General features: G+C 35.8%; 1 protein-coding gene across 1 annotated transcript in view; it reads left to right on the plus strand.

Annotated features, from left to right (window-relative positions):
* Positions 1-25327, plus strand: part of LOC138712995 (uncharacterized) — a 73560-nt gene that overhangs the window by 26544 nt on the left and 21689 nt on the right. Inside the window, exons 4-6 of the mRNA XM_069844676.1 lie at positions 9455-9801; positions 13567-14475; positions 19939-21365. Coding sequence (XP_069700777.1) covers positions 9455-9801; positions 13567-14475; positions 19939-21365 — 2683 coding nt within the window. The remainder of the gene's footprint in view (positions 1-9454; positions 9802-13566; positions 14476-19938; positions 21366-25327) is intronic.

The following is a 25327-nucleotide window of genomic DNA, read 5'->3' on the forward strand; positions in this document are numbered from 1 at the left end:
GTCTCTTCAGTTGTTTTGCTAATAATATTCTACTTTATATTCTATTTGTTTTTACGGATATCTCTTTCAAGTCTCCTCTTTCATCTAAGAACTTTCTGATTTGGAAAACTTAAGTCATACTGTATATCAAGTTTAGTACCCCACTTGATTAAATTTTTAACTTTAGCCTATGATTTTGAAACATTGTATGCTTGTACTTCTAATTTACAATTAATGTTGAGAAATAGTCAGCTAAGCCTCTTGTTAATAACATATATCAAAATGTAATTAATTATTTATTCCGTCTTATGGCTTAAGCATTGATTACGTATGAAAGAAAAACCTTGAAGTGTTGCATCTTATTTAGTCTTAATACTAACGTTTTCGCCTTTTGTAGGGCATCTTCAGGTACGAGTTATAACAGATATCATCTAAAATCAATTACAAAAACTTTGCTTTACATTTGGAAATGACATAACTAGAGTAAAAAATATGACATAGTGACAATATTGGTCATCTAAAACAACATTAAAAGATCATGTCAAATATTAAAAAGAAATTAAAACGACGTAAGTTTGCATAGCTATGAAGTAATACTGAATACGTGGCAACAGTACAATATATTTAGAACACCAATGTATTGAGATCTACTTTGTTTGCCAACATCACGTATTTAGTACGGTATTACTTCATAGCTATGCAAACTTACGTTGTTTTAATTTCTTTTTAATATTTGACATGATCTTTTAATGTTGTTTTAGATGACCAATATTGTCACTATGTCATATTTTTTACTCTAGTTATGTCATTTCCAAATGTAAAACAAAGTTTTTGTAATTGATTTTAGATGATATCTGTTATATCTCGTACCTGAAGATGCCCTACAAAGGGCGAAAACGTTAGTATTAAGACTAAATAAGATGTAAGACATCAATGTTTTTCTTTCATATGTAATCAATGCTTAAGCCATAAGACGGAATAAATAATTAATTATATTTTGATATATGTTATTATACTTCTATTACAAATAAATTTAGGATAATTTAATGCCTAATGTTTTTTTTTCATAATAGTGTTAATATAACTACTTGAGGAGTTCTGTGCAATTCAATCCTTATTCAAACACTTTGAGCTACCTATATTTATGTGTCTATGTTCAAATTGTTCACAATAAGTTAATTACTTTTAAGAATAGCACATTGCTTTAAATGAAAACTGCTTTTAGCCATCTACTTAAGTGCAAGAAAAGTCTTTGAAAATGTCTTCACTGTCATTCAGAACACTTGATCACTTCTAAAGGAATGCATTCTGCATCGAACATGAAGCTTACATATCAAGCACACACAGCTCGTGCCGAATGAATCAAGTGTTGATGCCAACTATAGGGATTCCTGCAATTATTTGTTCTGTGGAACAATCACCTTAGGATCCCACGGGGTTGGTCTCGTGGAACGATTATAAGATGCATGTAGTTTCCTGTAATGTTATGTGCTAGTAGTAAGGATCATGGAAAGATGGTGAAAGATGGTAGAGAAAACGGGAGTAACCCAAGATATTCTTCTATACCATTTTGTCCATCAAAATACCCACTTGGACTCACCAGAATTGAACTCAGATCCATGCCCTAGCCACACAACTAACGATGCATCAGTTTTATGTTAAGAATTTAATGCCAACTGCACATTCATCTTAATTAATAAAATTAGATTCTAAGATTGGAAATCAAAACACACACTCTGGTTCACTTGAAACACAGTTGCTTAATTTATTCCTCGCTTTGCATTATATTAATATGTGATTGGGAAAAGTGAGATAGTGAAGAGGATATACAGTGTAGGCTACTAGTAGATTGCAAATTGTCATTTAAGAGCAATACAAAAATATTGCTTTATGAGAAAAAGATACTCTGATAATAGAATTTGAATGGCTTGCATCAAAGTGAATATAATTTAACAAGTTGAACTGCAGTACATGTCCTAGGATGGGGAATATTAAAGAAATTCACAGTATTATCAAACAAATTCAGATTGTAAATAAAAATTTAGTACCGGTAGTCCTAGTCCAATGAATTCCAGCCTACTGGGGTTTATGGCAATGAAAAGAATGACTATTAGCAAAGAAAGAATCTAAAGCCAAAATTAAAACATAATGTTCTTATTCGAGTCTGTTAAAAGAATCGTCAAAAGAAAAATTAACCTCAACTATCAGCACAAACTAACAAATGAAGAATAATATTCAAAATGAAAACATTTGAATAGTCTCTGGTCACGATTGTTTGGGCAGATATCTTTATAGACTTGGTCTGGTAGCCTCACTTAATTGCCCATTATGTACCAAAGAGGAAAAAATTGATATGAAACATTTGGCATCCTGTAAATTCCTGAAGCTTCATAAAGATCTTACTTCTAAAATATTGGGAAGCACGAAGTAGAATAACTTGGATGTTTACTCCTGAGCATTAGACACACACAAACACACACATAAATTAACAACTATAGGTGTTGCAAGCACGGAATACCGACGGAAGGAATGCGAATGAAACACTGCGATCGGGAAGAGCAGGCAATAGGAAAGGTCACAACATAACTTGAATGATATTCAAGAGTATAGTCGGAAAAGAAATGACATCGATAGAATCTGTCTTTTGTTGATCTAAATGAGGGGTTGGAAAGCAATGGTGGATTGTTAATGTTTAGGTGAGGGGTTTGGACTTTTTCCATTGCTGGTTGTCACAATAAAAAATTAAGACACACAACGTTTCGAAGGGTGGTTCTCCCTTCGTCTTCAGGTGGAAGGAAGGAGAGAAGAGAAAAAACCTATTGTTGGGATCATTACGTACAGCTATTCTGTATGACTGATCGTCGATTCCTGGCTTCGATGGAGATTATAATTAAGAAAGACCCGAAGTCATTTGCAGTATGTTGGCACTAAAACCAAACGGGATAAAGAAGATGGGTGTGAAGTGGCTAAAAAATTGATGAAAAACACACAAAAGAAGCAGCTTAGTAATTAGTAGTAGTGTCTGCTACCGCTAGGTGGCAGTAGTAGTTTTTATCTTGTCCTTTGTTACTAGTTTTTTACTTTTTTATCTTTCTATTATTTTTATCGCGGTATCATAACACTTGTTCATTTTTTCAGTTCCCCACCCCCTCCTTGTGTGTGTTTTTCATCAATTTTTTAGCCACTTCACGCCCATCTTCTTTATCCCGTTTGGTTTTAGTGCCAACATACTGCAAATGACTTCAGGTCTTAATTATAATCTCCACCGAAGCCAGGAATCGACGATCAGTCATACAGAATAGCTGTACGTAACGATCCCAACAATAGGTTTTTTTCTCTTCTCTCCTTCCTTCCACCTGAAGACGAAGGGAGAACCACCCTTCGAAACGTTGTGTGTCTTAATTTTTTGATTGTGACAACCAGCAATGGAAAAAGTCCAAACCCCTCACCTAAACAGAATCTGTCTTGCGTTGTGATAGTTACATTACGACCTTAGTTTGTTCCATTGCATGAAAATAAGTGTCTTGTATCGTACAGTATTATTATTTCATTCTTAAATATATGTTGCACGTTTAATTAGCTTCGAATTTTTCTCTTGCTGCATTCTTTATTTCCACAGCGATGTCCTCATTTGTTCATCTTCTTGGAAGAGACAGTACTTCCATCGGCTCACACCTCTCCCACCTCGGCGTGCCTACATACACATGTCAAAACAGACAGCAACACCACCATTGCTTTTCAGTAATCGTTCCTTGTGCGAGCTATAACTGAAAAACTTTTTGTTTTGTATGGACTACAAAGTGTGTGTATAGTATTCAAACTCAAATTTGCAAAGATTTATTCTGATGTAATTTCTTTTGTTTTCGTTATTCAGTATTCAGAAAGTAAAACAAGTGATTGCTAACAAACGATTTACCGACACAAATTTACATATAGAGCAATATATAAACAAACCAAAGACAAATATGAAACTCCTTTACCGTAACTATACAAAATAAATTAAAGAAAAAAAGAATATGTTTTATAAACCTGTGGTGTTATGGCAGAAGCTGATATGTACAATTTTAGCAAAAACATATTTTGTTGTCTAGATATGTTGTAAATGTCTTTAATGTTTGTCAAAACATTGTATATCTACTCCTCTTAGTATTTAACACTAATAGGCTTGCTTACTTACTTATTTACATGACTTTTACAGAACCTGGAAGTTCATTGCTGCCCTCACATAAGCCTGCCGTTGGTCCCTATCCTGAGCAAGATTAATTCAGTCCCTAGCATCATATCCCAACTCCCTCAAATCCATTTTAATATTAACCTCCCATCTATGTCTCGGCCTCCTCAAAGGTCTTTTTCCCTCAGGTCTCCCAACTAACACTGTATGCGCATTTCTGGATATACCCATACGTGCCACATGCCCTGCCCTTCTCAAACATCTGGGTTTAATGTTCCTAATTATGTTAGGTGAAGAATACAATGCGTGCAGTTCTGCATTGTGTAACTTTCTCCATTCTCCTGTATCTTCATCCCTCTTAGCTTCAAATATTTTCCTAAGCACAACACTAATAGACTACTAATAAAAATTTATTCCTTCTAATGTATCCTGTTTTTTCCTGAAAGAATCAACTTTAAAACTGCTCTCCTGTAAAATAAGGAAAATGTACATATCAGCTTATGCCAAAACACCACAGAAAAAAATATATATAAAATTAGGAAAGTAATTATTAATTGCTAACATTACCATAAATATCATTTGACTAAGCGCAGCATGCATCTTTTTAGGAAAGTGGGATTCAGAAAGCAAAATTTCCAAAATTGAAACACTATTGTTAAAATATTAATAACATAAACTACTACAAATTCTCTGTTTTGTATTGTGCCAAATTAAATATGAAATATGACAAATATAGAGTCAACAAGGGAAAGAACAAACGCATTACTTTCAGTACACAAACATTTACAGTGTACCATACTGTCAAATGGAATAATTTAGTTAAATGTTATGAATCGTTCTTTAGATATGTTAATTATAGAAATAAGTGAAATAATAATGTCTTATTTGAACTGGAATATGGTGAAGGCATACCGATTGCCAACAAATATAGATTGTGCCATTATATTTCGTTTGGAAACGGTGGCTTCTAAAGTTTATACAGCCACATTGTAACTTTCGAATTTAGTTTTTTTGTCTAATATTGTATTAGCGATATCCTTAAGTTCTACTGAGTAATGTGTTAATGTAACAGAAATATTTCTTTTGAAGGTAAATACGATATTTTATAGTTTTATTAATACATTTTTATGATGCTACATGTAGTGAAATCATGTCAAAGTGGCAAAGAATGTTAAAACTTTATTATTGAAATCTATATATATTACCAGGTAGGCTACAGCATAGTATAATTGACAGCTTTGTGTTAATACTGTATTTGTGAGAGGCCATAAAGTGTTTGAATGCTATAGGACTCATAGGTTATAAAAATTAATTCGATTAATAACATGACCCTTCCAAGATATGAACTTGTTAAAAGTGAGGTTAGTGGAGTTTAGCAAATTAACCTGTCGCCCAATTGTTCTAAACTCATGAGTCACATCCTATATCCAGAAATTATGTTGTTACCAAAGAGAGGAATCTTTTCTTGAAAATCAAGATCAAGTTACTAAAAATATGTGTCGCAAAAAGTAAATGTAACAAAATTGCTCTTAAAGCAGTGGTTTTCTGTTCTTATGTTAACAAATTTTGCAATCTGCCTTCAGTTGCATTTCTACTCAATACATATGAAAATGAAGCACCAAATAGATTTTAAGCAGAGATTAATTTTAGTCATAGACATAACTGCTCTTCTAGCTCTAGCATTAGTGCTTGAATTTTTTTAACAGTTGTTACAGGTTCTTGACATTGTTCAATAATTTACAAATTAGGTACTCTATAGCATTAAATCAATTTAAACATATGAGGGTCATTTCATAAATAATGCACAGATTGACATAACTGTGAAAATTACGTCACTTGCAGTTGAAGGATTGAGGAAGAAGCACGTGTGTTCATTTTGTCTATAGCATACTTTGTGTTGAGAAAACAAGAGCTATAAATGTGTTTCGGGTAGTGTGACGATTGAAAATCAAAGACAGAATCTTTACGTGGCAAAACTCCCACCCTCCTCACAGAAATCCACACTTCCACAGTGCTTTGAGTGAAGTTCGTGGTGAAGTTACAGTGGACTGTAACACAGTTTCTTGTTGGGCTACTTGTTTTCATGATGTCCAGGCAAGTTTGCAATGTCCAGACATTTGAGCTTCTGTTCAGTAGTCAAGCAGTGAGGGACCCATCGCGCAGAAATTTTTCTCTTCTTCAAATTCTTTGTCAAAATACAGAATACTGAATCCTTGCAGCTTCTGAAAGTTTCTCACACGTCGCTTGACAATCTTCTTGAACATTCCCACAAGTTTCACACTTTGTTCATGTGTTGATGTTTTCGGCCTTCCTGGTCTTGTATCATTGGCTAAGCTGACATGAAAACGAGTAGCCCAATGAGAAACTTTACTACTGTCCACTGTAAGCTCACCACCAACTCCACTCTGCTATGAATATCTGTGAGAGGTTTTGCTACATAAAGATTCGATCTTTGACCTTCAATCATCACAGTACCTGAGATACATGTAGGCTCAATTTCTAGCTCTTGTTACCTAAACACAGACTATGCTATGGACGAAACGAACACATGTGCTTCTTCCTCAATCCTTCAACTGCAACTGATGTAATTTTCATTAGTGTTGCATCATCCACTTCACAGTTCTGCCAACTTATACATTATTTATGAAATGACTCTCGTATTTATTCATAATATCAACACTTACAAAGTGTAGGCCTGCTATTAAAACAATCAAGATCTTGTTCCATTTACAAATTGTAGGTACCATAATTAATTATGTGAGATAGTAAGATTATAGGAAACAAACAGTGAATATACCTAAAAGAAAATGTGACGATGATGATTTATTTATTCAATCATTCATTTATTAGAAGGAATGTGGCAATCTTATTCATTCAGTATAGATCTCTTGTCGATCTCTTTATAATATTTTTCACGGTAACTTATATTTTAAACTAACATCAAGAGTAGCAATGTCTTTGCTTCCACTTGAAACATTCTTAGATGTAATATAGACTAACAGATAACTCAAATTATGTATATGTTTTTCTCTCTTTTTATTACTCTTGCAACTTACTAGAAAATGGTAGAAAAAATTTTTAAGAAATGCTCGAAGATAATTTCCTTCAGAATTACAGGGTGGACTGCTCAAATATACCTAATTTGAATTGTATGTGACTGGTGAACGGTTGAAGATAGAACCTTACGGTAACATTTATATGAAAGAAAAACTCAACAAGTTTCGAATCCTGTTGGTAGATGGTGTGCAGACACTGTTTCATTTCGTAGATTGTATCGATTGTCAAAATGGTGACACTGTAGATGAAAGCGCAAACTGTGTTGTGGTATGCAGAGTTTAAATCAATTGTTAGAGTTCAAAGAGAGTATCAGCGAGTGTGTAACCATGATGCTCCAACTGCTAAAAGCATTGAGAAGTGGCACAATACATTTTTAGCTACAGGATCGGTGTTGAAGAAGCATGATGGTGGTCGTAGAACATCCGAAGAAATGGTTGCAAATGTTGAAGCTGCGTATGAGTGAAGCCCGCGGAAGTCATTAAGAAGAGATTGGCGGGAAAACTGTGTGTGGTACCACATATCTTGACATGCTGGAGCAGTTCTTCTTTCCACAAATTGAACACCTGCAGCCTAACATCCTTTTCCAGCAAGATGGCTCTCCTCCACACTGGTTCAATGACGTTCATACGACTTCAGACAACGTGTTCCTTGGCTGTTGGATTGGTAGGGGAGGACCGATCACTTGGCCCCCGAGATCTCCGGATTTAACACCGCTCGATTTGTTTCTCTGGGGCTATGTCAAAGATAAAGTGTACGCCATCCCAGTCAGAGACCTTCATGAAGAGCATTCCAGAAGACATGCTCCACCTTGCTTGGCAAGAAATCGCTCATCTCCTCGATATTGTCACAGTGACAGCTGGAGCTCTCGTAGAGATATGGTGATGTGCATATCGAAACTTGTTGAGATTTCCTTTCATATATGTGTTACTGTAGATTTCTATCTTCAACCGTTTACGAGTCACATACAATTGAAATTAGGTACATTAGAGCGGTCCATCCTGTATATTTATATAATAATTATAATTACTGAAAGATCACGCAGCAATTTACTTCTATATCTACCGAAATTTAGATCACCAAAATTTTGTATTTCATTCAGTAGTAAAACAGTACAATGTAATATAAATGTGAAGAAAATTACATTTTGAATTAAGATATGTTTAATATTCTCAAACAGTGCTTTTAAATTGTTATTCAAATAAAGTAAAGAACAAACAAGTTTATCAATACGTATTCGAAATTATTAATCATTAAACATCTGATTTGAAGTGATTTCTCGGACTGGCATGTATTGAATTACAATAATAACTAGTTTAGTGATTCTTTGTCTCTTGTTTCTAGATCGTAATATCTAGAACCTTTCATTGCATGTACCTTATTCTTAAATATATTTCTAGTTACCTACATAAATTCATAAAAGGAATGATATAGCCTATCATGTGCATAATGAATGTGTATGATGTACTATGTAGGCTATAAATATTGTTCTTCCGTATTAACACTTCTTTCAATAAATCTTCTTGCTCGTCTTCTCATACTTCCTGCTTTCATTGTAATTCATTATTAATTCATAAATTGTTGATGCCTTATTCAATATACCTATTCAGTAAATTATTAATCAAAAGTTTATGTTCGTGGAACTACAATAAGAAATGTAGCCTATATACCATACTAAGTACTTTTAAAAATAATGATACCGTAAATCGAATGATATAATAAATTCCAGTTGAATACTTAGCTATATATATATATACCAGAAATTTTTTACAAGAAGTTGTTATTTTACCTGGTAGATATATATATTTCTTAAAAAAAATAATTAATTGTTTATGTATTTTATCATAAAATTTAGAAATACTCTATTCATTGACATAAATATATATTTTTAAACTAACCATTTCATCAAATGCTAAAATTTAACCTTCATTTTAGGAAATTAAATCAATAAAATTAGTAATAATATTCATAAATGAGTTTCATGTAGTAAAAAAACTTAGAACAGCTAAGCTTAAAATTTGCTTACATTTAGGTTAGACATTTTCTTATAACATATAATATTTTAATTCAGTTTTAGTGTTTACAGAGTAAATAGATATAGACCTAGTAGTTCAAGTTTAGCAGCACTCTTAATTACTAGTGTAATCTTTTCTTTTCGCTGTGACTTTCAAAGTGCTTTGGTAATGTTTAATAAGTAGATACCTTCATCTACAAAACATATTCCTCACAGATGTTTTCACTATTCTCTAGGGACTCCGTCCCCACGTAAGAAACGCAACAATTCTACACCAACCAAGAAAAATATTGCTGAGAAGAAGCAGATTCTGCAGCAGCTAATCACTCCATCAGCAAACCAGCAGCATCCTCGAAAAGTGAGCTTAGGGGAGTTGATCCAGCTGAGTGAGCGCAAGATGAAGGAAGCCGACAAGTCGAAGGAAGGAGAGGAGACAGAGACGACATTCAGCACGGTCTTGTCCGACTCGCAGTCAGCGCCCTCCACTGCCGCCTTGTCCAGTATTGATGCCAAGTTCGAGAAGAAGGTCACGTTCGCGAGGCTCCTGAGCAAAGTGTCTGCAGAAATGAGTTCTGGATCTGAGGTGAGTATGAGATATTGCAAACATTCTTCCATCAAATGTTTCGTTGATAATTTTTCACCAGCTATTTTGTTCAGGAACGTTACAATATTATACTGAATATTTCTTAATGACACTCTTCTGTCAATGTTTTGTTGAAGAAGTCTTTCATTTAATGCTTTGTTATAATTTTTTTCATCATTATCACATACCTGTCATCGTTATCATCACATTCACCATGATCATGACCGTCATCATCATAATCACAACTATCATCAGTCATCATTTAAACTACTAACATCACCACATTGGTGCTACAATCATCACAGCTATCACCATCACAACCATCATGATACTATTACTACTAAGACTACTACTACTACTAATCTACTTCTACTACTACTACTACTACTACTACTACTACTACTACTACTACTACTACTGCCATTACTATTGCTATTTCTATTACAATTAACCTACTACTACTACTGGTACTACCACTACTACTACTAAAACAACTACTACTACTACTACTACTACTACTACTAAAACAACTACTACTACTAAAACAACTACTACTACTACTACTACTACTACTACTAAAACAACAACTACTACTACTACTACCATTACTATTACTACTTCTATTACAATTAACTTACTACTATTACTACTACTGCTACTACCATTACTACTACTACTACTACTACTACTACTACTACTAAAACTACTACTACTACTACTACTACTGCTACCATCATTACTATTACTACTTCTATTGTAATCAACTTACTACTACTACCACTACTACTACTACTACTATGACTACAACCACGACTAAAACTACTACTACTCCTACTACTACTACTACTACTACTACTACTACTACTACTACATTACCCGGTAACAATTGGCATCCATACAGTCCTCTCTGTAGATTGAAAACTCAAAAAAGTTTCATATCCATTGTTCAAGAATTAAAACAGAAAATCAATATCCCGAATTTAAAAGAAAACTTACAAATTAAACCAAACCCTTTAACTCTATTAAATATAGAATATAATCTAAATTTAACAGAAGAAATACTGAAATCAGAAGTAAACACTGAAATTCTGAAACAGTTGTCTTTAGAGACAATTAATATTAGGTACCCTCCACAAAACTGGCTTCATTTATACACCAACGGATCCTTGATCTCCAGAGAACAAGGTGCCGGTGCAGGTGTTACGTGCTGTCTCTTCTCACTTTATAGATCTCTTGGATATGGAACAACAAGTTTTGATGGTGAAATCATTGCAATAAATGAATGTCTCAGGAATCTTCTATGCCATATCAATAAATTTAGGAATGCAGTTATATTGTTAGACTCCAAAGCAGCTATTCTATCAATCATCTCTAAACACACACCTTCATCTCAAACAGCAGAAATAACTAAAATGCTCTCTCAATTAATATCACTCAATAAAAGAATTGTATTCCAATGGATACCATCCCGTTGTGGAATCCTGGGAAACGAGAATGCGGATGCTTTTGCAAAGAAGGGCAGCACTGCTACTTACAGACCTGTTACTAAATCTACGTAGTACTCTGTGAAGAGATTTATTAAATCTACATACTTAGACTTCAACAAACAAAATTTGATAACTCAATCCCAAGGGAAAAAATGGAACTCTCTGCATCAAAATCCACAGTTAATTCCCGATTTACCACGAAAATCGTCTGTAGCTGCATTTAGATTGGCAACAGGCCATGATTGTTTGGCCAAACACCTGCATAGAATTGGAATATATCAGTCCCCTAACTGCCCATTGTGCAACTCAAACCAAGAAATGGATTCAGAACACCTCAAAATCTGTGCTTCAGTGGCTAGTCATGATAATATCTTTGAAAAATATTGGAGTGCAAGAGGTCAAATGACTTTATTGTCAAACGCCTGGCATTAGAAAACAACAACAACTACTGCTACCACCATTACTATTACTACTACTGTTACAATTAACTTACTACTACTACTGCTGCTACCACTACTACTATTACTACAACTGCTGCTGCTACTACTACTACCACCACCACCACCACCACCACTACTACTACTATTACTGCTGCCACTACTACTACTATTAACATATTACTACAACCACCAATAATTGATGATGATATCTTGAATCTTTCATAAAGAAAACAGTTTCCCACCAAAATATCCTAGTAAATAGGAAGTACATGGTGTAGGCAATGGTTACAATAAAATTTCCACCTTGTTTCATAATTTTAAAATTTTGATGAAATGTCCCACTCCTCATGGAATGACCCAAAACATATCATTTAATATTTTCTACATAATATCGTAATATTCATTTCTGCAGTTTTTTTCTTGTAGTGTTACTTTATTTTTATGAAAGTAACTTACTATGATATTTTCTCCATTAGTATTAGAAATTTAATTCAACCATTGTGTTTCTGCAATTTAGATTATAACATTAAAGAAAAAATAAATACTCAAATTAACTTTTGAAACAGAAAAAATATAATAAAATGTTCCAAGGTTGTATTATTAAAACTCTTGTAATGTATAACATAAAATATCCCGAGACAAAATGCTCAACCAAAAATCAATAAGTTCAGCTTAATAACATATTTTCAGTAGTGCAGTCCAGGTAGGGAATTTTGAATCAGTCTCGGCGATAAATTTTATAAAATATGATTAGCAACTTTTCTGCTGATTTTTATATTCTTCCACTTTTTTCATTCTTTTAAGTTAAAACATTCAACTGAAGTCATGCACTTCTTAGTTTTAGAAGAAGCATGGGTGCATGACTGAGTAGTCTAATGATTCATATGTGAAAGCCCTGATCTCATACTATATTTGTGATCAGTGATCAGGGGTGAAAGATGTTGATTCAATGATTCTCACCATTAAGGTCTCTCTATCAATGCTACTGCCCCTAAGGTTAATATGCTCCAACACTTATAAACGATAGCAACTTTGATTGACATGTGACAAATCGTGAGCTACAGCTAATGTAACCTTGGTTCTTCCCCACAACGCGGCAGTTTTCCACTCTGAATCGATCCGAGGCAATTGAGTTTTGGAATTTTGTGCAGACAGTTCGTGTGAGACCGAAAGTTTTGCTGGTTTTAATATATTTTAATATATATTTAAGAAGTGTTAGGTTTCACATAAAAATTTATGGTCAAACGCTAAGGTGAATATTTCCTCACTAAACTTACAATCTGCCTGAAAGTGTAGTGTCAATGATTGGATCAATTGCAGTGTTTCACATTCAGTTGTTCGCGCATCTTCCATCTCAACATCACAGCCTCACAACACAACCAGACTCCGCAGAAGAGAGTGACAACGAAGAAATGATATTTTTCTCTGCATATGTATGTTTTTTCTTATTTTTATTTAGTAATATTTATTATTAATTTTTAGCGACATTTCTGGGGACTTTTAACAAACTTTGGAGAGATTTAGCTACTTTTTGTTGAAAACTTAGCGAGACTGTAGGGCGATATGTTGGCAACAGTGGTGCAGTCATTTTGACCGCATGCACCTCCTAATGTTATAACGTGTATACACCTTCTCCCGGGATAATGAAACCAATTCTGCTTCAAGCACTTTAGGGGAAAAACCATGAGGAAAAAACCCAACCAAGTAACTTGTCCCAACAGGGATGTGAACCCGATCCTGCTTGCTTTACAGTCAGACATGCTGTTACTCCACAATGGTGGACTTTCGACTGTAATTGGTAAGTTAAGATATTGATACTCATGTGTGCTCTCTTTCAGATGGAGGCAAACCAAACTCGTCATCCTCAGCTATCTGGCTTGCCTCGCTCAAACAGTACTCCGCCTTCTCCAGCAGCCGACACGCGATCTCCTCATAGTACCAGCAGCAACCAAGGAAGTGACTCGATGTCAAGCTTGGACGCAACTCTTCCTCTCGGAAGCGGACAGACAGTGACAGAGCTCCTCGCCAACCGCCGCCCCAATCGGTTATTACAGCAGAGCGGAAAACCAATCAAGAATCCGAGTGCTGACTCCATCTTGGCGATGTTCCGCAACTTCTCGTCTGCCACATCAGGCCCAGCCTCTCACAAAGTTTCTCCATCCACCACACCGACCGCATCAAGTCCACAGGATGATGTGGCAGGGTCTGATGAGTCATCTACGTCGTCTGTCCCTACACCGATGTCATCTTCCAGCTTCACACTCGATTCCCCTCCTCTCCCTCATGCCTTCCATCGCAACACTATCGAGGTTCCAGTACTGGATGCCTTGAGCGCCCACAAGACTGCTATCGGAGGAAGCAATCTCCTGCAGCCACCAACAATATTACTGGAAATACCGAGTGGTGGGATAGGAAAATGTCTTTCTCCTATTCGGGAAGTTCCAACCCCGCTTGCAACTCCTTCCCCCTCTCCTGCTCTCACACCCATTATGCCTCGAAGTGCTCCACCATATTTGAGAAGCAGAGATGAACAGATCAGCATATTGGAGCCTGGAGAGCTGGATATGCAGTTGCCTTGCATCACTATTACTAACAGTGATGATGAAGAAGACAGTGAGGAGAAAGCGGTAGAGGTAGAAGTGACAGACGAGGTTGCCAAGAGTGAATCTAATCCTACCACTTCTCCAGCCCCAGATAAACAGGAAGAGGTGTTATCAATACAGATACCACTCTCGTTCAAAATGAAGGTTAGAATGGTTTTTATTATTTTTGTGCTCCAGACTTACAATATATGGAATGTGAATGTTACGTTAAGGAGATCTGGGGGTATTTAAGCCCTCTTAAAAATGACAAAATTCCCATGTGCTGGATTGTATTGTATTGTATTGTATTTATTAACATTCCATGGTATTCATACATTGCTTCACAGCTAGAATATGGAACAAGTCAAAAAACTTAATACTATTATAATGTCTTAATTTATAGTCACAGTCTAGGTGAAATATATACAGAAGAGATTTACAGTATAGTCTACTAGTACAACACAAAGTTTTAGTATCAGTTTCATGAAGCGTTATTGAATGTGATGAATTCACCTACAGAATAGAAGGCGTGAGAAATTAGGTACTTCTTTAATTTGGCCCTAAATAATCTTATGTTTTGAGTTTCATTTTTTATATCGATAGGGAGGCTATTAAAAATTTTTACTGCCATATAACGCACTCCTTTTTGATAGCACGATAGACTTGCCGATGGAGTATGAAAGTCATTTTTTTTTACGTGTATTTATACTATGAATTATTGAATTAGTTACAAAGTTTTCACGATTACATAAGAGGAAGATTATTAATGAAAATATATACTGACAAGCCATGGGCATTATTTGTAGTTTTTTGAAAATAGTCCTACAAGATTCCCTAGATTTGGCACCTACTATTTTTCTAATTACTCTTTTTTGTAATAGGAATATAGGTACTGTTACTATCTGTGGAATTTCCTCAGAATATTATTCCAAAACTCATTACAGAGTGAAAGTATGCAAAGTATATTGTTTCTAAGGTATTGATATTTACTATCTTTTGCATAGATCTAATAGCAAAACATGCTGAATTTAGTTTGGGGGTAATTTCTTTAATATGATTTTTCCAATTTAACACATCGATTTTTAAGCCAAGAAATTTGGTTCTTGTTGTTTCTAATAGGGATCTATTGTTAATTATTGCGCTAGAAATTTGCAAGGTTGAATTTGGACAGGATTTAAATTGAATTATGTTAGTTTTGTTACAATTTAATACTAATTTATTGACTGAGAACCAGTCACATATTTTGAAGAGAATTTCCTCTGTTCAAAATTGGAATGTGTTGGAGTTATTGGCTGTAATTACTATACTCGTGTCATCTGCAAATAATATGGAATGACCTACATCTTTTATTAGGGGGGCAAGATCATTTATGAACTTTAAATTTAAAGTAACTCTTGTAAGGAAAGTTTCAAGTCTGAAAATGAATCTTGGGTATTAATTGGACTCTTCTCAATAGAATTTCGTTATATTTTCATTGCAGAGCTTTTAAAATAGTTTGATAATATTTTGAAAAAAAAAGAAAGAGGGAGAACATCACTTCAGGGCAATGCTGCATTGGAGGAAGTACATTGAGTATATGGTCAAATTTAAGAGAAAATTCTTGAAAGGTCACAGACTACTTACAGGGATGTTGAAAACTTGTATTTTCATAAAAATGTCGCATTTTTTTTTGTAGCTTTACAATAATTTCCTTTTTTATACTTCGTATCTAATGAGCCTGGATTTATATGCATTTATAAAGCTTGAAATATGCATGCAAATATGCTCTACAAAATCTTAGAATATGTGCTATAATATGTAATATAAATTTCGAAAAATAACATAGGTTATCGTAAATGTTTTCACTTTTAAATTAAGTAAAAAAGTGACAGTTTTTGAAACCGCAATACACACAATTTTTTTAATTGTTGGAAACCTTATACATTGCAATAAAACACAAACAGCTAACTTGAGTTTCACAAGTTTAAGTATACTATTTCTTTTACTCATATTAAAGCTGAGAATTGCAGGAAACAGTGGATGTCTTCAAGTTTTCCATGGTGAAGCTTCTATGTCTATCAGAAAACAGACTTTCATACATTGAGAATGACCTCTCTACATCATAAGAAATCAAAGATGTATGCAGGGTACGAATTAAGATTTCTGATGAGGCGGGGATAGAATCCTAGATAGAGAGTACCATACATAAAATTATTATTTTCCTCATTCTATACGGTTCAACACTTTGTTGCACAGTTGCTTGTCTTGCATCTTGATTATAATAATTATTATATCCATGAGCAGGCTTAAGATAAGGTGTGTAATTCCTAAGTTATTGGTTATTTTCTTTGCTTACTTTATAATATAGGCCGATACTCTAATTAAAACAATCATATTTTGTGAGAGGGGAATAGAAGTAGGGCTGGGGATGGAGCGGTTCGGTTCAGAGCATTTACTGTGACGTCATTATTCGGTTGAACCGAGTACAGTACCGAGTACGAATTTGAGTGGCAGATTTAAAATTTAGATAGATTGAGTCGATTTTAGAACGTACTTTGAAAGTGAAACCAAGCGTGTTTTAAAAGCATTGTAGCAAAGCGCTTTCGCTTTGCCAATTGACGAGAAAAAAGTGCTTCTCTTCATTGCAAAATGGCGGTTGCAAATTTCATTTGCGTGATTACAACTATTTGCGGAGTTATTTTGTATGAAAGGCCTATTTAACTTTCAGTGTCGTTATATATGACAGACGAAATAAAATTGATAAAATAATTTATAATACTAATAGCTAATAAATTAACATCTGAGGCAAATGTTAAACGCTGCAGCTAAGTAGAAAAGAAGATAGAAAGAAACGGGCTCCATGAAGCGCTGCCTAAAACACTTAAAAATAACACACAGAATTATTAACTATTACGGAAAGTGGATAAAATAATCAATAAAACATGGAATCTTAAACTGAAAAACATAATGTTTATTTATTTTATAACATTACTAGCCTTCAATACAACCATGTTCTCTTTCGTGAAGAGTAATATTATTGATAAATTAAAGTAATTAGGTAACATAATTCGTAGAAATAAATACAATTAAATAATGACTGATGAGGTAACACAAATCCAATAAACACAAATAGAAGAAAAATATAATGCACTTCTTTTTTAACATATTTTAATATTAATCAAACACTCTAATATGATGATGATGATGATGATGATAATTATAATAATAGTAATAATATTATTATATTATAATATATTATTATTATTATTATTATTATTATTATTATTATTATTATTATTATTATTACTATGTATAGTAACTTGTTCAGACTGTCAGTGTTCATTAGGTCCATTTTACAGGTCATATAATAGGATGCTATGGAGACGAAACGGGCCAATGGGCCCAAATCGTATTGTTGATGATGATGATGATGATGATGATATAATAGGATGAACTCCTCTTCAATACTAGAGGCCTTTCAGCCCGCCTTGGGAATAAGGAAATAATTTGTCCTGCAGCAGAAAATATTTAAATACAACAGAACCTACGTTGTTGTCTGCTAGAATGAAGTAAAACACGCGAACTCTGAATGTTTGAACTGACTGGTAACGGCTAAGGTTAACCGAGTAACTTCGGTGCTCCGCTGCTAAGCACATAAACTGATAGAACCGAGTAACTCAACAGTTCTACTCGCTCCATCCCCAGCTCTAGATAGAAGTTATCTCTGGCAGGGATGATAATATGAATTTATGAGAGGGAGATAACTTTCCAACGGGGGGGGGGGGAATCCCCCCCATCCTCCCCGTTAATTTGCACCCTAGATGTATGGGGTAAACTTCATAATTCTTCTTGTGTCAATTCCTCTTCTAATTCTGCTGCTTTATCACGTAACAATTTTGCTATCATAAAAACAGAATGGTATCCCGAATTTTTTGCAATCATTGATTGAATTTTTTCAAAAACTTTGTTTACAATTTCGTGTGTTTCAGGAGTCAAAGTATCAATAACATTGTGAACTAAGAACAGGGTCGCTGGTAGTGGAGACCACTATACTCTCATTTGTATTATTGTTTGAGATAGACTGACTCACATGGCACTAATACAAATAAGCTAAGCATAATGCCGCATTTCCACAGGCATGGATAATAAAATTGCTTATTAATTAAACTTCGGAGAATTTCTGAATTTGCCATCTCTTTGTGTAATAAAAGAAAATATACATCAGAATATGTAGTTTTTATACTGAATTAGGAAATAAGAAATAATACATGCAATATGAATAAATCGTAAAATATGCAATCATATGCACTAACAAATATGAAGGGTACACGGGAAAAACGATCAAGGTCCATCAAAAATCGAAATTGAGTTAATAATGCTATCTTATAGTGGAAAGAAAGTACTATCATGTTGTCTAGCTAGTAATAAGAAATCATCATTCTTGACATTCCACTACGTCAATTTATATTAAATACACACATAACTAAGTATTAAGTGCTTAAACTTTAAAATTCGTTTTTCTCGAAACTTTCTAAAATGGACCTTGATCGTTATTGCCGTGTACCGTTCATATGCACTATGTGATTACCGTATTGACCTGAATTTAATATGATGTTTTTTGCATAAAAACAGTGCCGCGAAAACTGGACTCATATTATAATCGAGGCCTAAGCCATTTAAAGTGTGAAAGAAATCTACTTATACGTTACTCAGACTGTACTGTCAACATATCGTGCAGAGTCTTCCATACAGAACTGGGCCTGCCACTTTGTCAAGGTCACACATTTAATCCAATCTACACTATTTCCGATTTTTGTTACAGTACTAGTACCATAATATTATCATACTCTCTCTCATACATTGGTTGAATTTTTTTAATGTGTTTAAAATTTGTTGGAGGTTTAGTAAATTCATGTAAAATACCAAAACAAAATTCTAAAAGTAAATTATAGATGACTATACAAAGACGCAGCATCGCGCTATTTATTTAGTCAACAGTTGTAATCTAACCACCAATGAGGATTTGAAAGAAAGTACGGTACTGCCACAGTCCATTATATACAGTTACAAAGTTTGAGTTGTTGAGGGTACTAGGAATAATAGACTGTGCCGGTACTATTTCATATTGTCTGTGATGAGGTGATAGCAGCGATCCTAGTGGTTAGCAACTATCTATGGATGCATATTCCCTATGTATTGAGCTTCGTGACTATATATACTAGACTGTGATACAACCGGAGATAAAGGTACAGTTTATTAGTTTTCTTTCATTCTATAACATTTTTAATACATACATTGTATAGTAAAATATTTTTATTTTCCTAAAAAGAACATCTGAAAACATGGGGTCGTATTATATTCGAGGTCGTACTAGATTCGGGCTCATATGGTACTACAAGTATGTCATGATAATCGAAGAAAGCAATGTTTTCATGTGTTGAATTACTGTGAATATAAATCTGGGATCTACTAATAAGAACATAAAAACTGGTAAAATTATTACATTTTGAGTTTATTATTTTATTTTAAAATATCGATATCGACATTGTGCAACAGTTGATATTTTCTAAATTTTATGAATAAATGGCGTACATTAAATATCAGGCAATTTTTTCTTTTAACTCACAGAGCACTTGTATTCATTTGCAGGCAAGTTCTGCTGTTTGCAACAATGTGGGTCCAGTGCTGGTTGTGGATGAGGAAACCAGTGAGGAATGTGCAGGAGGGGAGACAGGCTGCTGTGAGGCTGAGTCTGCCAACCCTCACCCCATCATACCACTGCTCACGATCCAGCAGGCATCGCCTATACACCGCATTCCAGTCTTACACCTACCTGGCTCGCCACCTCCTCACCGGGGAGGCCACGCAGAACCGAGCTTCCCCTTCCCTGGCAAAGGTCCTCGCCGTCTGCTCAAAGAACTGGACAAGCCAAACTCTCTGGACCTGCCCTGTCCGCCACCTCTCATCACAGTCACGTGCAACATGAGTGAAGCAGAGTCTGACACTGAATCCATCTCCCCTGCTGCCAAAACCGTAGGACCACATCCGGGTGTTACTGGAGGAGGTGTAGGCATGTGTTATCTTAGTCCATTTTCCATGTGTTCTCGTGCCGACCGTACTGCCTCGGAATCGAACCTCAGCTCATCGGGGTACAGCTCCATGGCAAGTCCTGGGCCATCCCGTTGCGGTTCCAACAACCCGTTGTGTCCTTCAGAAGTGGAGGAACCACCAGGCTCAGGTACCGGACACACCCTCGTCCAGAGGAAGCCGTCACCCTTACTTCGTACTCCCGCCACCTCGACGTGCGAGGGGGAAGCCGAGAGGCCTCCTGAGGACCGAGGGCTGCAGGGAGGCCATTGTAGAGGGCGTTCAGATTCGGAGACTCTGTCAGACGATCTCTTCGTAGAATCCAATGACGAAGGGATAGGCACAGATCATCTGGACGAGAAGATAGAGGAAGGGGAACTGAAAAGTGCTAAAGAGTTGGAAGTGTTCATAGGGAAAGAGCTCTTGGAAAATGGGAAGACCCTCCTGGGCTTACCCAGTATACTTCCCACGCCTCCTGTTACCAAATGTGGGAGTGTTGACGCCGGTCTGGACTGTTGCAAGTCTTCCCTACAGCTCCCTAGCATTGTAGTGCAGGCGGATCCCGGTGGCTGTGACAAGCACCTGAGTCCAGTGAGCTCTCGCAGTGAAAGTCCGCTAAGTGATAAGACGGCCGGATTAGGACGTTTCTCGCCTCTGTTTTACGGCCGACACAAGTCGGATCAGTTGCCTTTTACAGACTCTGATGGGCTGTATGATTGCCCAAGCTCAGACTGTCCTCTGAACAGAGTTCAAGCCAGCACAACAGTACAACAGCATCGCAAGTCCACAGGTCGCAGGCGAGAACGTCGCTCGGCATCTCGCGGGGGCGGCGGGAACAAGACACCGAGCCCTACAAAAATTACAACGTTCTTGGATGTTCCTGGCATCCGACCTGTTGCTCCACGCAAACCAAGTCCCAAGCGATCGAGGACTCGATCTCAGCCACGTGTCAGCTCTTCGTCATCTTCCGAAAGCCTCAATTCTACCAGGTATACTATATTTTATATTCTTAAGGGAATCTAGTTATGATATTTTAAGATTTAGGTGATTATACACGACGCATCAACCACAGCTGCTGCTTTCTTATTGCTACCTGCATTATCGACCCTGCATGGATCCCAACCACCATCTCTTCTCACTCGCATATACAAGCTTTTATGCTTTACTTCATATTAATGCCTTTTACGAAGCACTAGAATATATGACAAGATTTTACACTTAGGTGACTGCTTCCCACAATGAAGGTCCAAGGCACATAGTTTGAATGTGGACGATATTTTTCCTAATTGGGATTAAGCACTCTTCTCTCACATATGTCGTAATACAATCTTCTCCCACACAAAATTTCCTATCACAAAACTCCTCAACCTGGCATTGTTCGCTATATGAGCATTTTGCTAAATATCAAATTCAAATTACAGTCATACTAAAATGGAAGGGGCTGCAAGTTTTTCTGTCTAGTTGACGTCATGAGTGTTAGCTATTACCTGCTAGAAGAATTTTCTTCGAACAATACACGGTACTCTGTGGAAAGAATATTAAGTGGGACCAGTAACTCAGGTATGATAGAATAATTACTGTCATGTCTTTGTAAAGTCAGTGGAATTGTAATCCTATTCGAATCTATTATTTCCCTTTAAAAGCTCATACACTTATCCTTGGATGCTTATATTTCACTACGCAACTTACCCTTTTCTTAAAAATATAATAAAAGCACATATTTTGCAATATAAAAGTCAGTTGAACATAATAAGACCGGAAAGTATTAAAGCAGATATAGATATTCATTTCAAAGGAACTACAGTAGAACCTCGATTATCGGTGGTAATGAAGGGGGTGGACTGAACAGTTAATCGAAAAATTCGGATAATCCGTACTATCAAAAATGTTCTTAAATTAAGTGCAAAGTACTTACAGTTTCGTAATTTGAAGCTTCTGCCGTACTGTAACTGCTGGCATCTTCATACAACACACTACACTATATAATATTATGCTGTTTATAGCTAATAAACACATAGAAGTACAGTAATATGCAACTAAAAACGCAAGAAAATTGGATTTATTTACACAATCTACAGATTCTCATAACTTCTGTGCTGAGAAGAAGTCCGTTACTTTTGTTTGGACTTTAGATTTATTTAACTTTGTCCTTATGTCCATTCTTAATTTATTGTTACGCCAATCTCGTATTCTGATGCCAGACGAGCCACAGTTTTTCCTTTCCCGAACGGCTCGATTATTTGCACTTTTTTTTTTTTCGATACTTAACACAATACGTTTTCTTTTGACGCCCGTAGAAGACATTTTGCATAGTAGCTACACAGTTCAGCCACACAACAGTAGAACAATGACTCAATGGTGCATTGGGTGTAATTGTGTGGAAGTTCTAAGGGTCATTCCTCTGAAAGCAGGTAGTGGTTATTGTACAAGCTGGGAAAAACACTCCCTTCCACAAGTAACTGTGTCTGTTGCAGATAGTGGCAGCATTCCTGCTACATAATGTGTAACGGTAAAGCTGGAAATAACCCTTTCTAGTAAAAGTACGTACTAATGTAATGTACAGTACTTCACATATTTTTCTGCCTACAATTAAAAAAATACTCGAGAGGACAGTCGGATAATCCGAATATCAGTTATAGGGTGACGGTTACTCGGGGTTCTACTGTACATACACCGTGTCCCACTTAGAGGGATCGAGAAATAAATACTCACCATTTAAAATCAGATAAAGATATTGTTGTGATTTACATCTGACAAAATGCAGAAACTGTCCAAGTAGAACATTTCGTCATTGGACCATTCTTCTTCATCGAGGTGACAGTCACAGGGAATGTGTATCTGGACATGTTGCAGAACTTTTATTGTTGACCAACTCCCCCCAGGATCGGTTTTCAGCAATATGGGGCTCAACCCCATTGCTATGAAGCAATGCATGACTTCTTGGTTGGAAACTTTCCCGATAGATTGATCAGAAGATAATTTCTCCTTTTCCTGGCTAAGTGGCTACTTAAGTCACCCAACCTTACCCCCTTTTGACTTTTCTCTAGGACTTTGTGAAGGGTGTTGTGTATCAACATGATATCGTTGACACTTTGGAAGAACTGAGGCAATGCATTACAAATGTAGCTGTGCTAGTCATTCCACAAATGTTACAGAACACTTGACAGGAAGTTGAGTATCATTTAGGTATCTGCAGGGTAACTCGAGGCGCACACATCGAGTTGCATTGACCATTCTTCGAAACTCGGAGAGTTTTTTACAAAAAAGTTATGTTATATAACTATTATTTACACTTGTAATAATCACGTATTTCTCGATCTCTCTATGCGGAACACACTGTATTGCGAGACATCAAATGAAAGCCCCAAATCTTAAGGAAACATGTGTTGTCACTTCAGCTGGGAACTTCACCCCTCTCAAAAGTTGTAATAGAAAAAAAAAAACCAAGGTGGTGTTAGCCTCAGCAAAATGCCGTGTGTGTGACTACTTAAAGGACATTATATATAGCAACCTCTCCTGGGTTAATAATACCATGACTTATGAAGTAATAAAATATTTCACCTTCTCTCAAATCCAATGCACTTACAAATGTATTTTCGCAGCCACCATTAAAATCACTGTCTGCTTTCAAACTACACTCCTCCATCACGCATTGAATTCTGGGCAACCGAATTCTGCTCATCATTCCTTACGAATTTATTAATTTCCTCTTATGGGAAATTTCCCCCTGGATCACTTAAACTTCCGTTAAATTTCTTCCATTACTGTATCAGTCAGATTTGAAATCATTTCTTTCAACCAGGTCTTGTGGTCTATTGGATAATGCCTTGGACTAGTAAATTCATACAAACCCTCACCTGACGTGTGATCGAATCCCAGCTCCTGTGAAGGTAAGTAAATACAATGTTATAGTAAGTTAAGTGCAAATATAGCATAAGATAATTAGAAAGAAGGAGAGAAAGGGGACTATTATCTGTGCATTTCGAACTAGCGGCTCAAGGTCAAGCTATGGACTGCATTTGCCATGTGTGCTTACTCCAATCCTGGACCATTCTCCACAACTAAAGTCAGCTGGGACTGTCAGAATTACCAGTGCTTCAGTTCACAGTTTTCAGTTCAATGACATGTGCGTGGTTTGTACTTTTGTACGTTTGTATGTGCCCTTGATCTGTCAGTTTAAAATGCATAGGTAATAGAAAGTAAGGAGGGTAAGACGATGAGGAGAGAAGAAGAGATGAAGGGGAAAATAACTTTTTTTTTTAACATCTTGTTCATAGTTCTTACTTTCGCTCATAGATGTTCCAGCCCAAAATGCCCTACTTCCTACGTCATCTATTAGAATGTATTGTTGCTTGGTCGATGCGTCCTGCATAATTTACCAAGATTTCATCATCATCTACATAGTATGTCGTCAGTTGATCTATCCCATTTTTTTTGGGGGGGGGGGAATGTTCAACGTCTTGAAATCGTTGGTTTAAAGTGCATTAGTATTTCCGATCTATACATATTATGTGTAGTTACTAATTAAGTTTACACAGTTCGTTTTTATTGCCTATGTTGTTGAATGTATTTAATTTTTTCGAGGTACCAGAGAAAATTGTAACGCTTTGATGTGTAAGATTTACTCAACTGTATTGCAATTGAGGACATAGCTGCAATAAGGGCCCATAGCCCCATAGGCTCTTTTTCCAGAGAATGCATAAATCGATTCTCCGTAGTTTCTTTGTTATACCCACAAAGTTTCGTTGAGAAATGTTGAACAGTAATGCTGATAAACCTGTTTATTTTAATATAATTTATAGGCCCTGCACTGTTTTTAAAAATTTCAACTCTATATATCTCAGAACAGCATTTTGGAGTATGGGCCCTTATTGCAGCTACGTCCTCAATTTATGATAACAATTTATTGAAATAATGGTGGTACTTTTTATGTTTCCATGGAAATAACTTC

The sequence above is a fragment of the Periplaneta americana genome, chromosome 14 (genome assembly GCF_040183065.1).
Source record: "Periplaneta americana isolate PAMFEO1 chromosome 14, P.americana_PAMFEO1_priV1, whole genome shotgun sequence".
Taxonomy (NCBI): Eukaryota; Metazoa; Arthropoda; class Insecta; order Blattodea; family Blattidae; genus Periplaneta; species Periplaneta americana.